Raw genomic sequence first — 16047 nt, 5'->3', positions numbered from 1 at the left:
TCAAGTTGCAAAACGATTCCCTGTCCTAAAGATATGGCAAGTTACTTTGCCTTTGGGTAAAGCAAATTAGCAAACGCAGATGGACACCCCCTGTCACCAAGTGACTGTAAGATGAACTGTGGGTTAACAAAAGTCCTGTCCCGGCCTCTTATTTGAGGTCTGGCTATAGTTTATCTCGAGAACATTTATGTAATGGGTTGTATCTGATTACCTATATAAAAGGCCGGGATTTCTGTCTGTCTTTGCAACCCCTTAACAAAATGCCTGGGATGTGTATCACATTGGTTTAATGCTTATTCAGTAATGAGACTGCTTTCTTTCTCTCCTACTTTTGGGGAGAGATTTTTCTGAATTGGAGGAGCTTTGATTTTCGGTTACATCTTCCTGACAACTCACAGCACCGGCCCTACCTAGCAGGTGGCCTTGGGAGTGTTTCACCCTCTGTAATTATGAAGGTGACTTTATAGGAGTAAATAGATTAATACATGAAAAATTCTTGGAATAGAGTTTGGCACAGACTGAGCACTTAGAGTTGACTCCTGTCACCGCCATGGTCAACTACCAATTCAATTCCAATTTCACAGAATTAATAGCAGCATTTACGTCTCCTTCTCTCTCAGTCATCAGCTGAGATTAAAATCACAAGATCTTGTAACTTTTCTTTTTTTTTTTTTTAAATTTTTTTTCTTCAACGTTTTTATTTTATTTTTGGGACAGAGAGAGACAGAGCTCACAAGATCTTGTAACTTTTCAACAGTGGTAAGAGGCCTTGTTTTTTCAGAAAGTTTGGAAATCAGCGATCTGGGAAATCAGATGTAAAGGCCCATAGCTACCTCCTCTTCCCCCTCAGAATTTTATGGACAAAAGTAAGGGGACACATAGGGATCTAGCAACTGAACTTTACAATTTCAAGACCTGGGACTGCACCATATTCACATCGGTGTTCCCAGTGAGGTATCTGCACTGTCACAGACACTTGATGAATGAAGAAGACAGCTGGAGCACGATAGGACCGCAGGCCCACCACCCGGGAGACTGCACGTCAGGGAACAGCTGTGGCCTGGTGTCCTGGGGCTTTGCGCCTCCCAGATTCACTAATTTTGTTAATCTGCTCAGGTGTAAATATGGTTCCCATGATTCTGGCAAAGGATAACGGTTACTGATGCCATGTGGTGACAGCATAACACAGTTTATAATTCAGTTGGCTTGATGACTTCAAAATTGTGTGGTTGTTCATTAAAAAAAACCCCACATTTTCATTATGTACAATTTTGTGTATAAAACAAGTTCATTAATAATTTCTATTATTTCATTGACTATTTCAAATTTGCATCATCTAATCGTAAAGAAAATATCAATCGCCCTGCATTCTCAGTAACATGTGCTGGTCTCCTTTTGCCTTTCGCTGTCCTGCCTGTTCCCAACCTCATCTCTCCAGGGACGGAGAGGGATGAAGCTCTGGGAAGAATGCCCAAATCGCACATCTTGAATACCAGAAATATGTACGTGCCAGGACAGAGACGTCCTCACTTAGCAAGCCACGTGCACTGCATTCTGAGTTTATTCTGGGAGAGAGTTGCTCTGGGGATCAGAGGGTAGAAGGGAAGGGGGCTGGGAGAGGGAGCAAACCATAACTGGGGGAACAGGTGAACAGGGAGAGAAAAGGCCAGTGGGTGGCCAGAAGGAAACCAGGAACAGAAGCCGTGAGCTGCAGGCACGGGCTCCCAGCTTTCTCCCTGAGGCAGGCTCTCTGGCCGGTAGACAGATTGCAGGATAAGGGATCCTGGCCCCATCTTGGTTTATAGGACGGGCTGCCTGTCTCTCTGCCACCCCCTCCCTTAGCCTTAATCCCCAAATGCGATTGGGATCAGAATGTCTCTGATACTCCTGTTATCTCCTCCCTGGATTCCTGCTCCTCAAGGTCATTGCGTCCCAAGGCTCCTCCTCTGGTCTCGGCCCTGCTCCCATCCTGGGCCAAGGTAAACCTCTTCCTTCCAGATGACTGCCAGCAATCTCCCCTCTCTCAGAGAAGGCATGGGAAATGGGTTTTCTTCTCCCACTGCACCCCAGTTCCAATTCAGGGGCTCACAGAGCCTGCCAACCACCCCAGCTGGGTCCATAGCAGCTTTGATGAACTTAACTGATACTAAAAAGAATATGCATGTCCCAGAGGGAGGCGTAAATAGATGTCCCAACTCCTACCCACTTCCGAGCTGACTTCCTGTGTGATGTGTGGTCTAATTTCTGTGCTGGCAGATGCCCCCTGGACGCATGTCCTTGTTAATTTTTCAGAGCCTCTCCATTGCCTGACACAGGAAGGACACTGGGGGTCAGTGAGGTGATTTCTGGCTCAGGCCCAGCTGTGTCATAGCTTGGGCAGAAAGAACTCTGGAAATAGAGTGAGATGTGGGTCCCCTCCCTAAGAAGCAACCAGCAGATGATAACCCCTTCCACCAGGGCCAGCCACGGTGGGGAAGGCATGGCAGGTGGCTGGGTGCCTTGTGGGTGTCTGTAACCTAAGCAAATAATGGAACGGGCACTGGCCTGGGGGCAGAGCCCCTGTGTTCTTGTGTTAGCTCTGCCTCTGACTGGATGGGGGGTCAGGCACTCCTCATGTTACCTCTTGGTATTTCCCTTTCCTCATTGAAAATTAAGTGGATTGCAATACTTGAAAAATTAAGTGGGTCTAAAGTTCCTTTTCACTAAAATTCTTTTTTCTAAAATTCATTGCCTGGCAGTAGTGTCTATTTCTCAGTAAATCTGGTGTCCTAATATTCTAACACTCCTTCTGTGTCTTTATTGCTTGAATACCAAAGACCCCTAGTGGAGAGTCAACTAAATGTGACTTCTCTGGCAGGCAATTCATGGAAGGAAGGGTAAAGCACCAAACATCCCAAAGGCCAGTTTACATTTATCCCCCTATCTCTCCCTCTTCTTTCCTTCCCCTCCTCCTCCTCCCTGCTGCTCCCCAGGAATGTGCAGAAACTCAAGACTGCCTCAGACTCACCCATCTGGAAAGCTGATTATGGTTCCTTCACCTCTATGTGTCCTTCCAGGGATTAGTAGCAAAGACTCCTCCGGGAGATGGAAATCGTAGCCTTCCCCAAACACCCCCTCAAAAACTTCTCTCCTTCCTCTGCTGCATGTAATCAGTCCTGCCCCCACCCCCGGCTATGCACCAATTCCAGATATAGAAAAATGCCCATAAAAACTGGGTGGGGGACAGGTGCCAGAGGGCAGGGTGCTCAGTAAGGACATCCAAGGATATAGGGATGGGGCAGAGGTGCAGAAAGGGAGAAAGAAAGGCGAGGGAGGAGAGACAGGGAGAAACCCAACCCCCTTGATTCTGTAGGGTCCCCACTGGCAGGACCCTAGCATGGGGTCGGGGTGGAAGAGTCTAAATGACCCACTCCTGAGAATTTCATGTCAGGTCTCTGCTCCAGGGCAAGAGCAATCTGCTCTGTACCCTCTCTGACCACCTCACACCTCATAACCTCCAGGGTTATGTAAGTGGCACCACTTGGAATCCAGGGGATAATCAGATCAGAAGAGCCCCAGTCTGTCCCTCCCCTGTGGCACAGTGCCTAGCACTGGTAGAGGCACATATAAATCCATACTTCTTGAGTGTCCATCTGTAGGAGAGATGCTCCAGACCCCAGGAGCCATGACCTGTGCCCTTCTCTTCAGGCTTCTCCTACTTATGACTCTGGCAGCCCTCTTCCAAGGCAAACGCTTTGGCCCCACATCTCGCCTGCGTTATTCCAGGTTCCTAGATCCTTCCAATGTCATTTTCCTGCGCTGGGACTTTGACCTTGAGTCTGAGATCATCACGTTTGAGCTCCAGGTCCGGACAGCCGGCTGGGTGGGCTTGGGTGTCACAAATCGCTACACCAGAGTGGGGAGCGATCTGGTGGTTGGAGGAGTCCTGCCTGATGGCAATGTCTATTTCTCGGTAAGTCTGAGGGTGACTCCCTTCCAAGGATGAGGGTCTCTTGCTGGGTTGAGGATGACTCTGAGTCCAGGAAGGATCCAGATTTTCCAAACTTATCCAGGCACACGCCCAGAACACCAGCTGACTTCTGACCTCTCCCTGTAGAAATGGTCCACTGGAGAGTTTCAAACTAGGTCTTCCAGATTGCGTGTCCCTAAGGTGCTAAGGAGTGGAACCACTGTGCCGAGAGAGGGTCCTGCACGACTAAAAGCAGGACAATGAGGGAGAGTCAACGCTGTTTGAAGCAGTCTTCAGCCTTAGCTTCTATTAAGCTCAGTTGGGTGGACCACAACATAAAATAGTCTAATAAACACAGCAGCAGCTACCATAGTAATAGCTTAAAATTGTAATGTGCTCTTGGGGCGCCTGGGTGGCTCAGTCGGTTGGACGTCCGACTTCGGCTCAGGTCATGATCTCGCAGTCTGTGAGTTCAAGCCCCGCGTCGGGCTCTGTGCTGACAGCTCAGAGCCTGGAGCCTGTTTCGGATTCTGTGTCTCCCTCTCTCTCTGACCTTCCCCCGTTCATGCTCTGTCTCAAAAATGAATAAATGTTAAAAAAAAATTGTAATGTACTTTTGATTAACCAGGCATTGTTCCACAATCTTTGCTTGTTAAACCTCACAGCCTCACTATGAGGTGGGTGATTATGACCCTATTTTACAGATGAAGAAGCAACTCACCCATCTCCCAACCTCACCCATCTGAACTGCATTTGTATGGGGAAGGGTCAATGTTATGAGCCACAAGAGAGGACAGATAGCATTGAGAGTCCAGAGGGTATGTGACTTTTCACGGGCTAGAGATGCAGGAACACTAGGATTTATGGACTTGCGATTTGGAACGGGAGAAGTAAATCAGGGTCAGCTGGCGAAATTCCATCAGAGTTTGTTCATCCCTCTACCTGAGGATCCACTTTGATGCCATGCTCTGTCCCTGGAGCAAACTACAAAATGAAGAAGACCCGGGTTCTGCTAACTTAGTACCTTGGGGGAGCTAAAGGGTCACTAGCCGCTCCACAGTCATGACCACTGGAGTTTCCTGTTCTTACTCTTTGACCTTCACTGGACCCCAGGATCAGCACCTGGTGGATGAAGACACCCTGGAGGAGGACGGGAGCCAGGATGCTGAGCTGCAGGGGCTGACAGAAGACGCTGTCTACACCACCATGCGCTTCTCCAGGCCCTTCCGCTCCTGTGATGCCCACGACCAAGACATTACGGTAAAATAGGAAGGGGAGGGAAGCATTCGATTACAAGCAGCTTTTCCTTCTGGGTAGGCGGAGTCACTCCCCATCCGGAATGTGCCTGTATCTCAGGTGGCAGGCACAGTTCCCAGGGGTTCTGTCCCTCTGCGCCTTTCCAGGCACCTCCCCAGTCATGTCCCTCCCCAAATCCACAAGCCCTCTACAAAGGGATTGATTTCCCACTGATTCAGCATCCACCCCACCCTCCCCTGGCTTCCCCTATCCAAGAACCTTGCTTGATTTTACTGAACTTTAGTGTGTCACTTCTCAGATGTGGATACAAGCATTGAGAGGGAATGTGACTTGCTTTTATTTCCAGCAAGTTGGCCTCTGAGGTAGAACTAGAACCCGATGGTTTCGATCCCCCAGTCTGAAGCTCCTTCCATTCCACTGTGTAGATGTGAGCAAGTGGCTTGTGTCAGTCCTTGGGTGTGGGTATGTGCAAAGTGCTACTCACGGGCAGAAACACCTCAATGCCAATCACACCCCCAGAGTGACACCATAAGGGTTCTGGCTGCCTATGGCCTGGATGACACTCTGAAGCTGGATCGGGACCGTACTTTTGTCAAGTCCATCTTCCTGCTACAAATAGTCCACCCTGACGACCTTGACGTCCCTGAGGACACCATCATCCATGACTTGGAACTCACTGATGTAAGATCCCTCCACCCCACCCAGCCATCTCCCAGCCCCCTTCCCACTCAATCATGACCCTCCTCTTGCACCCAATACCCAGTACATTCCTTGAATTGAGATTGCTATGACTTCCCCAGTCCGTTGAGGACTGCCAAGCTGGCCTGTCCCTTCCCCGGCTTCTCTGAGAGCCTCATTTCCCAACCAGCTCAGCCTCTGTGTGTCCTTCTCCAGTTCCTCATTCCAGAAGATGACACCACATATGCCTGCACCTTCCTCCCTCTCCCCATCGTCAGCAAGAAGCATCACATCTTCAAGGTAGGGCGAACCAGATGTTGCTAAGGCAGTTGAGCAGCGCCGTGAGCACAGCCAGCTCTGGAAGGATGATGTTCAGAAAACTGCTGAGAGAAGTAGCTGGGAGCACAGGGAGGCCAGGCCAGATTTGGTGGAGGTGGTAGTTTCATGATTTCTTGAGCCCAACACTATTCTATTTGAGTCCCACAATGCAGCAGAGATTTTGATGAAGGTAACAAATTAGTGTTTCCGAAGGGCAAAATACAAGCCCCACATTGGGCCTAGAATTGTGCTCATAGCCCAGAAGGAAGTTCAGGCTGGGGGTCATGGCCAAGGGCTGTCAGGTCCATGAAGTCTGGCTAGAGGGAACTTCAACTTGGCCACCTGATTTCATAGTTGAGTGATTTCAAGTTTTGATCTTACAATAACTAGCAAATGTGTGGGAGCCAATTTTTTTCTTTAAGAGGCGAATCCAATGAGGCATGTGCTCAGATATTGTAGACTAGTGAGATTACTAAGGGAAAGTCAGAAGTCATGAGGATATTCTCTGCTAGACTTGGCATGTTGTGCACTCAGGGAAGGACTTTAAAAGGGTGGAGGCTGAGAGAGAAATCAGACAGAGTCGGGGTAAGTGATGGGTTGGGGACAAAAAAACAGAGAGCAAATAGAAAAGAAAGAGAAAGAGAAGTGGGAAATGGGTATAGTTTTCTTTGGGGCAAAGGGATGGGAGAAACAGGACTTGACATAGAAGATCTTGACTCTGATCTGCCTTCCTTCCCTCACCCAGTTTGAGCCCAAGCTGCTCAAGCACAACGAGACGATGGTGCATCACATCCTGGTTTATGCCTGTGGCAATGCCAGTGTTCTCCCCACGGGCATCAGTGACTGCTACGGGGCTGACCCTGCCTTCTCCCTCTGCTCGCAGGTCATCGTGGGCTGGGCTGTCGGGGGCACAGTGAGTCTTGTGATGAGGGAAATAGGTGGCTAAGTGTGTGCATGTTGTCAGGCTACTGGGATTGCTGGACTGATGGAAGGCCAGGAGATGGGGGAGGTCTGGGATGAGGGCCATAAAACATGGGCAGGTGCTGGTCCCTGCACCTAGCACCAAGCCCTTCCCGCTGCCAAATCTTCCTCCATCCAACAGAGTTACCAGTTTCCAGATGATGTGGGTGTCTCTATTGGGACTCCCTTAGACCCCCAGTGGATCCGATTGGAGATTCATTACAGCAATTTTCACAACGTTCCGGGTGAGCATCTGGAGCATTTATAGAAGAAGAACTGGTGTGCCTGGCTGATTCCTTGAGGTGTTGGGAAGGTGCTGCGGGATGCACGCTGGCTCCTTTGGGCCACAGCCCTGCCCTGTCTTTCCTGGGCCTCTTGCTCCCACATGGTGACCAGCTCTCTTACCTTCTGTGATTCTTCCATTCTGCATCAGGTGTGTACGACTCCTCAGGCATCCGATTATACTATACGGCAAAGCTGCGCAAATACGACATGGGAGTCCTCCAGCTGGGTTTCTTCACTTTCCCCATCCACTTCATACCCCCAGGCGCGGAGTCCTTCCTGTCCTATGGGCTGTGTAAGACGGAGAAGTTTGAGGAGGTGAAGCTGGGAGGCACATCCTCCCCAAGGTTCCTTGTTTCCCGTCACAGATCTGGGCTGGTCCATAAGCACACACAGCCTGAGCCCTGGACCCGGAGAATAGCTACCTATGTTCAGAAAAACCTATAATCTGGATCATGCAAGGGAAGGAAGGAGTCAGGGCTTTGGGGCCGGGGGGTGGGGCAGGAAGAGGGTCCAGGAGGGCCCAGTAAGAATTAAAGGGGCTCGTGTCAGTCATAGGAGGAAGATGTCAAATATTAATGGGGAAAAATCAAGGAACAGGGCAAGATGAGAGTTCTTAACAAATCAGATGTGTCTTCTCCTCCCTGCCACAGATGAATGGCGTCCCAGTGCCTGACATACAGGTATTTGGCTACCTGCTCCACACCCACCTGGCTGGCCGTGCTCTGCAGGCGGTGCAATACAGGTAAGGGAAGACATGGACTTGAAGCTTTCCCATCTGCGTGTGGGAACAAATGTGAGAATAGTTACTTATTCTGCAGCCTAAGGTTATGCTTGGTTGGGAGTAAGGAGGAGCTAGAACTACCCATAGAATAGAGGTGACCGGAATAAAGCTGTGGAAGGAGGAGCTTTTTTGTTTTATGGTAAATCTTTGCCCACGGTATGAGCACATTACACTGCTTTGTTCCCTCTAGAAATGGAACACAACTCCGAATAATCTGCAAAGATGATTTCTACGACTTCAATCTGCAGGAGACTCGAGATTTACCTTATCGAATGGAGATTAAACAGGTGGGAGCCTGCAGGGAGGTGTGACTGGAGACAGGCTGGGGAGGCGGGATCAGAGCTCATCCCTGTCAGCCAAGGGGGTTCTCAGGCAGCAGCAGTCCTTCTGTGTCTTGAAAGACACAGAATGGGTCTGAAGGGGTCCTTCATGTTTCACTCTGAATAGGGAGATGAGTTGCTGGTGGAGTGTCATTACCAGACGCTGGACCGGGACTCCTTGACTTTTGTGAGTACCTCCCTCCCTACCATGGTCAAGGACAGTAGCCTCAGAATAGACCCCACCCCTGGCCTTGGCAGTTAAGTGACTGATTGTTCCAGCTGAAGCCCCTTTCTTCCTCCAGTGATATTATTTACATGGGGCTTTTCATGCTCTCACATCACAGTGATTTTAAGATGGGTACAAGGATTCCCTATTATCTGGTGTCAATGACCCACTAAGACAATGGACATACAGCATGTTATAGCGACCAAGAGCTTGGTCTCTTTGCCTGGGTTTGAATGCCAACACAACTATTAGTAGTTTTCTAACCTTAGGCAAGTTATTCAATCTCTTTGTGCCTCAGTTTCTTAATTCATATAAGAACTAACAATACTATCTCATAATATTGTTGTGAGAGTTGATTAACATATGTAAAACAATGGGGCACCTGGGTGGCTCAGTCGGTTAAGTGTCCAACTTCGGCTTGGTCATGATCTCACGGTTCATGGGTTCGAGCCCTATGTCAGGCTTTGTGCTGACAGCTCAGAGCCTGGATCCTGCTTTGGATTCTGAGGCTCCCTCTCTCTCTGCTCCTCCCCACTCATACTCTGCCTCTCTCTGCCTCAAAATAAATAAAAATTAAAAAAATAAATAAAACATCTAGATCATTGCCTGACTTATAGTAGATGTTCAATTAGACTTAGCTATTATTTTTTTTTCTTAAGGTTTTTAAAAATTTATTTAGTGAGAGAAAGAGAGAGAGAGAAAGAGAGGAGGTGGAGGGGCACCGAGAGAGAGAAGGAGACAGAGAATCCCAAGCAGGCCCTGAGCTGTCAGCACAGAGCCCAACAGGGGTCTCGAACCCATGAACCGTGAGACCATGACCAGAGCCAAAATCAAGATCAGCTGCCTAACCAACTGAGCCACCCAGGCACCCTATGAGTTAGCTATTGTTCTTATGGTCACAAGGAAACCCAGCCATTTGTATATCAAAAGTAGTTTCAGTGTTTATAGGACTCCTAAGGGGTTGTGTGCTATTGAGGAAGAAACTATAGCCATATATACTATGATGCAAAGTAGAAAGTAATATATACTGTAAGAGACAGATGGGGAAAATGCACTAGGGGATTCACAGGGAAAAACCATAAGGTCCTACTACAGTGAACTGAACATGTGACATATTTGAATGGGTCTTGCTTTAGACACATAGAGATGGAGAGCTCAGAAGGGAGTGGCTTTTTTTGGGAAACTCAGTATCTTCTCTCATCTTCTCAACCATCTTCTCAAACCAGAGCAGTGGCTGTGGAAATGTAGTGGATAGGGCAGATATATGGAATATTTCTTTGAAAATAACATCAATGAATGCCCACCAATCAGAAAAGGAAAGGGTAGCTAAGAAGTAGTAATTAACACTCAGTGAGCTCGTTGCAGGCTAAGGGAAAAGGAAAACAGAATCATTGGTAGAATGACACATAACCTATTTTCTGCCTGTCTTGTTCCCTTCTCTCTGCTTGCCTTTGTATCTTTCTGTTCCATTTCTGGCTCTCTTTTCTTCTCCAGGGGGGTCCCAGCACCATTAATGAGATGTGCCTCATCTTCCTCTTCTACTATCCCCGAAACAACATCTCCAGCTGCATGGGGTACCCTGACATCATCCACGTGGCCCATGAGCTGGGGGAGGAGGTATCAGAGTGAGTCATCCTGGAAGATAAGACCTTCAATTGTGTGTGGGAGGGGTCTTGAGGAGGACAAGGAAGGAGGAAAAGGAAGACCACCTACTACCCCCTACACTAGTGAGTTAGGATTCCTCAGCAGGCTCCCTGGTTAGCCCCTGCCTTCTTAATGCCTGCTTCTGTCAGCGTCTGACTCTTGAAGCTCTGATGTAAGATAGAAGATTTTTCCATATTAGTGAGGTCATTCAGAAAAGCAGATAAGAACTGACCTCTAAAAGTTAGATCACTTATGTACAAATTCTTTGCCTTTTTCTCATGCACTACCTGACAGTCAAAGACTGCTTACTTTCAAGTAGTGACCCCTAATTATTTAGGGGTAAGGGTTGTCTCTGAGATTCTAATGAAAGTTCTGATCGTCCTTTCCAAGGAAAATGCACATCTGTGCAGACACACACATTTCACATACTATTTCAGGGCATTTATAGGTTCCCTGAAGTCACTCCATCGACTTTCTTGAACTTCATGGCCCTCAGATTAAGAACCACTTTTTAAAGAGTCAAGAGTTTCTCTTTTTCACTTAAAAAATGCTCATCTCTGAGTTTTGATATTTCTCCTCTGCCAAATTCATCGTGGTCATATTAAATTGTGAGGCATTCTTTTTGGTTTATGCTGACCTAGAAATTATGCTAACAAAAGTGAGGCTATTTTGTCAAAGCTTTAAGTTGACCCTATCTTATTGTGTGTTCCCCTTGCCCATGGCAGTTCCATGGAAGGCATGATGGCCATGAACAATGTTGAATGGACCCCAGAGAACATTAAGAAGGCTGAGAAAGCCTGCAAGGAGGCCCAGCAGACAGTGATAATAAAGACCATTGATGTGAGTGTTCCAAGAGACACCACCCTCTCAGGGTTAGGGATGGAGGGGGGTGGAATGGTGTTGGAAAAAGCCAGGAAAAGAAAGAAGGAGGTAGGTGAATGGCAGTGGTAAGAACACTGGGTCAGGGAAGCAAGGGCTGGGGAGCAGAGAGATGGGCTGGTGCTGTTCTGGATTGTGGGGTTGTTGGAATATCCCAGTTGGTTTGTGAGGCTGCAAGGACTGGGGATCACTAAGTAAGTGCAGAAGAAAGGAAATGAGGGTGGGAGAAGCTTCTGCCCTTACCCATTTCACCCCATTTTCCTTCTCCTACAGGAGGTAGTGGAAAACACAACAGGCTGGATTCCAGAAATTATCCGTGCTCCTCGGGGACCCTGCTTGGAGTCCTCCGGAGGCAAAGTGGAGCCCCAGGACAAAACCCCTGCAGGCTTCAGGGCTGCACCAATTGCCCTCTCGGGCTCCAGCACTGCTACCCTGAGGTGTCTCCCTCTGGCTGCCCTCTTGTTTGGGCAGGGGGCTCTTTCTTGGCTTCTTGCCACCCTGCAGGTTGGAGTCTGATACTATCTCCTTATGTCAAATACTCAGGTTCCTCTCTGCTCAGCCCTCCCCTTATTACCAAATACAGAAATTCTGCTCTGCTTGGGCTCTCCAAAGCCCCCCATCTGTTGCCCCTTCCCATGACCCAGGCCTGAGGACATCGTGGGCCTGGGGATTGCACTCATTCCGTAAAGACTCTTCCATGCCTAGGGATACAATTCATCCTTTTGGGGACCAAAAAGGTCCATATTTGGGACCATATGTTTTCTGACAAAGTAAGGATTCAAGGCTGGGTGTGCACCACTCTCTGAGAAGTTTGATGCTCCAGCTTACCCAAGGGGATACCATTTGGGGAGGTGGGAGCTTGAATGCAGAGGGAGAGCCCTGTAAACCCTCCTCTACCCATGCTGACCCTAAAGGGGGCTCCTGTTTCTCTTTTCTTATGGCATTTTTTGCCTCACCTTCCCTATGAGTCAGAGGCAGGAAGCCACATGTATGATTGGTGGGAAAGGGAGAGGCTCTGTTTATAAGGGACAAAACTCAAGACATCAGATTAAATAGAACTGAACTTGCTTCCTGTTGCCATCTCCTTCCTTTGAGACTTTGGTCCAGGAGAGGCAGCTGGGAGGTCTCTTGAATGGCTCAGTATAAAGCACCTGGAGGACATTTAAGGACCTGGTTGTCCCAAATGCAACATCTAATGCAGTCCTTGCTCTCCTCACCTGTGCCTCTATTATCAGTTGATCTTTATCCCACCAAATGTCACATTCTCAACACTCAGATTGCTAGGTGTCAAGAGCCTAACTAACCAGGAAGGCTGAATTAGGCTCTGAAAAGAGGTCAAGGCCAAGGAGGAGAGGAGTAGTCCTTAGCTCTGGAGCCCAGGGCATGTCAAAAAGGTTCACATGGACACAGAAGGGAGTAGGCACAAATGGTTTGTGGAGTCAGACTGCAATTTGGAACCACAGTTGACAGGAAAGGTTTATTGGTGGTGGCTGCTCTGAGCTTCTGGGGACATTTCTGTCTTCCAAGCTTAAGAATAATCTCTGTAGAACCGTGTCCTTTGAAATTTAAAGTCACCATGCTACAAGAGGAATTGCCTTGTTCTTTGTTCATGTGCTCTGGAAGGGACCCCTACTCTGGCTATCCCAGTGTGTTTAGAGGGATCTTAATTCCTGAGAAACCAGGGATCTGGCCTGAGTAAATTGTTTACTACTGCTCGAGGAGCCAAGTCTTGATCTCACATCATAGCCCTGCTTCCTGGCACAGCAACCTCTGGGATTGGTGAGGTGTATGCACGATAACGAGCCCGTTACCTTTACTGTCACTTCTTCTGGAGAATTCTGGAGGCTCCATCCTAAGATTATGCAGAATATTCAGTGTTCACATTCTGTTCCTGCAATCTCAGTACTGGACATTTTCAATGCTTGGGGTCACTTCTGGGCCTCATGATGTGTGAGCAGAGGGAGTTGGTGTCCTTAAATCAAAAAGAATTGTCAAAGTTTATGATTATGGAAAAAACTAGGCTCACCAGAAGCAGAGGGCTGTGTGAGTTCACTGTTGAGTATCTCTGTGGTCCCCCCATCCAAGGGAAATGAAGGATTTCCTTTTGATTCTAAAACATGGTTGATGCCATTTGGTAGCTGTGTGAAGTACACAAATGACTTGCCACAGCATGAAGGAACACACAGATAAAGATGAGGTATAGCTAAAAACACAGAACAACTAGGCCACTTTTCTCCTTGTTTTGTCAAATCTGACATTTCTATTCCAATCTGTATTACTCCAAGGCTCCCAAGCAAATTCTTTCAACCCCAATCTTCTAGGTTAAAACAAAAACCAAGCACCGCTTCTGGCTGGGTTTCAGAAGCCAACCCTCAGGTCTACTTTGACAGGTTCAAGCCAGCTGGGCAACCCCAACGTTCTGAGCCAGAATCTCCCACTGGCTCCCTTTGCCCAGCTCGTGGCCCAGTGCAGTTCCCAGGCACCTCTGCTTTCTTTTGTGCTTCTTTGAATTTCTTGTCCCTATTTAGCCTTCCTTCTTTTGTTTTACTTTTCTCCCCATCTCCTGACTTCAGCATTTTGTGATCATGCACATATTCCCTGAGCACCATCTGTGTGCTTGACATCAGGTTAGAACAGGAGCTACTGAAATGAATGGAAAATGGGAAAGGCACCCTCTCTGCCCTTTTGGAGCTGTTCTTGAGTTTCTACAAGCATCTCAATGGCCATTTTCCCTGTGGGCTCAACTATCAACCTCTGACCTTTCCCCAGTGCCACTGAGCATTCCTCCCCCGATGCCTGGAGACAGGAACTATATCTATATCAATCTACAGAGAATGATGTTTCTATAGTTAAAAGGGATGCATTCCATTATATATATTATAGTTAAATCTATAGTTATAGATTATATCTATAGTTATAGTTATAACTATATTATAACTATAGTTGTAATTATAACTATAGTTATATCTATAGTTAAAAGGGATGCATTCCATTATACATATTATATATATATTATATATATTATATATATTATATATATAATATATAATATATATAATATATATATAATATATATTATATATATATTCCATTATATATTAGAGCGCTCGGACCAATATTTCTGGAGAAATGTTTTTTTTTTTTGTTTTTTTGTTTTTGTTTTTTGTTTTTTGTTTTTTTTCCAATATATGAAATTTATTGTCAAATTGTTTCCATACAACACCCAGTGCTCATCCCAAAAGGTGCCCTCCTCAATACCCATCACCTACCCTCCCCTCCCTCCCACCCCCCATCAACCCTCAGTTTGTTCTCAGTTTTTATTTTTTTTTTTTAATTTTTTTTTTTTATTTTTTTATTTTTTTTTTTTTTACGTTTATTTATTTTTGGGACAGAGAGAGACAGAGCATGAACGGGGGAGGGTCAGAGAGAGAGAGGGAGACACAGAATCGGAAACAGGCTCCAGGCTCTGAGCCATCAGCCCAGAGCCCGACGCGGGGCTCGAACTCACAGACCGCGAGATCGTGACCTGGCTGAAGTCGGACGCTTAACCGACTGCGCCACCCAGGCGCCCCTGTTCTCAGTTTTTAAGAGTCTCTTATGCTTTGGCTCTCTCCCACTCTAACCTCTTTTTTTTTTCTTCCTTCCCCTCCTCCATGGGTTTCTGTTAAGTTTCTCAGTATCCACATAAGAGTGAAAACATATGGTATCTGTCTTTCTCTGTATGGTTTATTTCACTTAGCATCACACTCTCCAGTTCCATCCACATTGCTACAAAGGGCCATATTTCGTTCTTTCTCATTGCCATGTAGTATGGAGAAATGTTTTAAAACCTTCATACTTAGGGTGGGGGACTTGATTAGATACCTCAAGGCTTTTTTCCAATCCATGTGCTTTGTGACTGCAGTTTGTTGATGGTCTAATGACACACTGTAGGAGGAAGATGCTCTGCACTGAGGTGGAAAGGGAAAGACCCCAACTTTCTCAACATTGCGTCACTTGGGCCTGTCATCCCTCATCCCTGAGGGGTCTCTAAGGTCAGGTTCGAACTCCTTTTCCACCTCACCTCCTCTACTCAAAACCCCATATTAAATGTGGAGGGTAAATAAGAATTTATTCCCTCATTATTTTTTTCTGTGGTTTTGTGAGGAGAGGAGGAACCATAGGTTAATGTTTACAGTGGCTCTGGTCCTTCTTGTTGAATATTTTGATACAATTTCTAATTAATAGAAAAGTTGAAAGAATTCTCCTATATCTTTTACCTAGAATTATCCATTGCCTGTATTTTATCACATTCTTTGCTCCTTCCTTCTTCCTTTCTCTTCTCTCCTTTTCCCTCTTTCTCCTTCTTCCTCCTTCTCCTCCCTTCTTCTCTTTGTCCCTCTCTGTCTCTCTCTCTCCTTTGGGAAACGGATCACTGAGTTTCTTTTTCCTGTTGGCTAGAATTCTCATTAGTGTCCAAATTCCTGCTACTTCTGAGTCAGCTGAAACTGAACAGGAAAGCTCCCCCACCTCACTACTCCACTAACACAGTGGCTCCCAGTCTTGACTCCATATTAGAATTAACTGGGTGATGGGCATGGAGTCCCATTATGGACTCCATGGAGTCCATAATTATGGAATTATGGAACTCTCCAGGTGTTTCCAATATGGATCCAAGCCCGAGGACCCCTGAACTAGTTAAACTGCCCTTGATTTGTCCATTTCTTGGACAGGCAGGAATCACGTTCCGGCTTTATACACTTAAGCCATT

At 46.9% G+C, this 16047-nt stretch overlaps 1 protein-coding gene across 1 annotated transcript; it reads left to right on the top strand.

Annotated features, from left to right (window-relative positions):
* Positions 1 to 5469: 5469 nt before the first annotated feature.
* Positions 5470 to 6610, top strand: LOC123607004 (putative DBH-like monooxygenase protein 2). Its single transcript, XM_045495954.1, has 2 exons — positions 5470 to 5887; positions 6101 to 6610. The coding sequence occupies exons 1-2, from the start codon at positions 5585 to 5587 to the stop codon at positions 6206 to 6208; spliced, it is 411 nt and encodes a 136-aa protein (XP_045351910.1). The 5' UTR covers positions 5470 to 5584; the 3' UTR covers positions 6209 to 6610.
* Positions 6611 to 16047: the final 9437 nt, after the last annotated feature.

Source organism: Leopardus geoffroyi, chromosome A2 (assembly GCF_018350155.1).
Source record: "Leopardus geoffroyi isolate Oge1 chromosome A2, O.geoffroyi_Oge1_pat1.0, whole genome shotgun sequence".
NCBI lineage: Eukaryota > Metazoa > Chordata > Mammalia > Carnivora > Felidae > Leopardus > Leopardus geoffroyi.
This window is presented reverse-complemented; position numbering and strand designations above follow the sequence as displayed.

Excerpts from the sequence above, each read along its gene's own strand:
- LOC123607004 (XM_045495954.1), top strand. The coding sequence starts at position 5,585 with ATGGTTTCGATCCCCCAGTCTGAAGCTCCTTCCATTCCACTGTGTAGA. Across the intron at positions 5,888-6,100 it reads ATGACTTGGAACTCACTGAT|TTCCTCATTCCAGAAGATGA; the intron begins GTAAGATCCCTC and ends GTCCTTCTCCAG.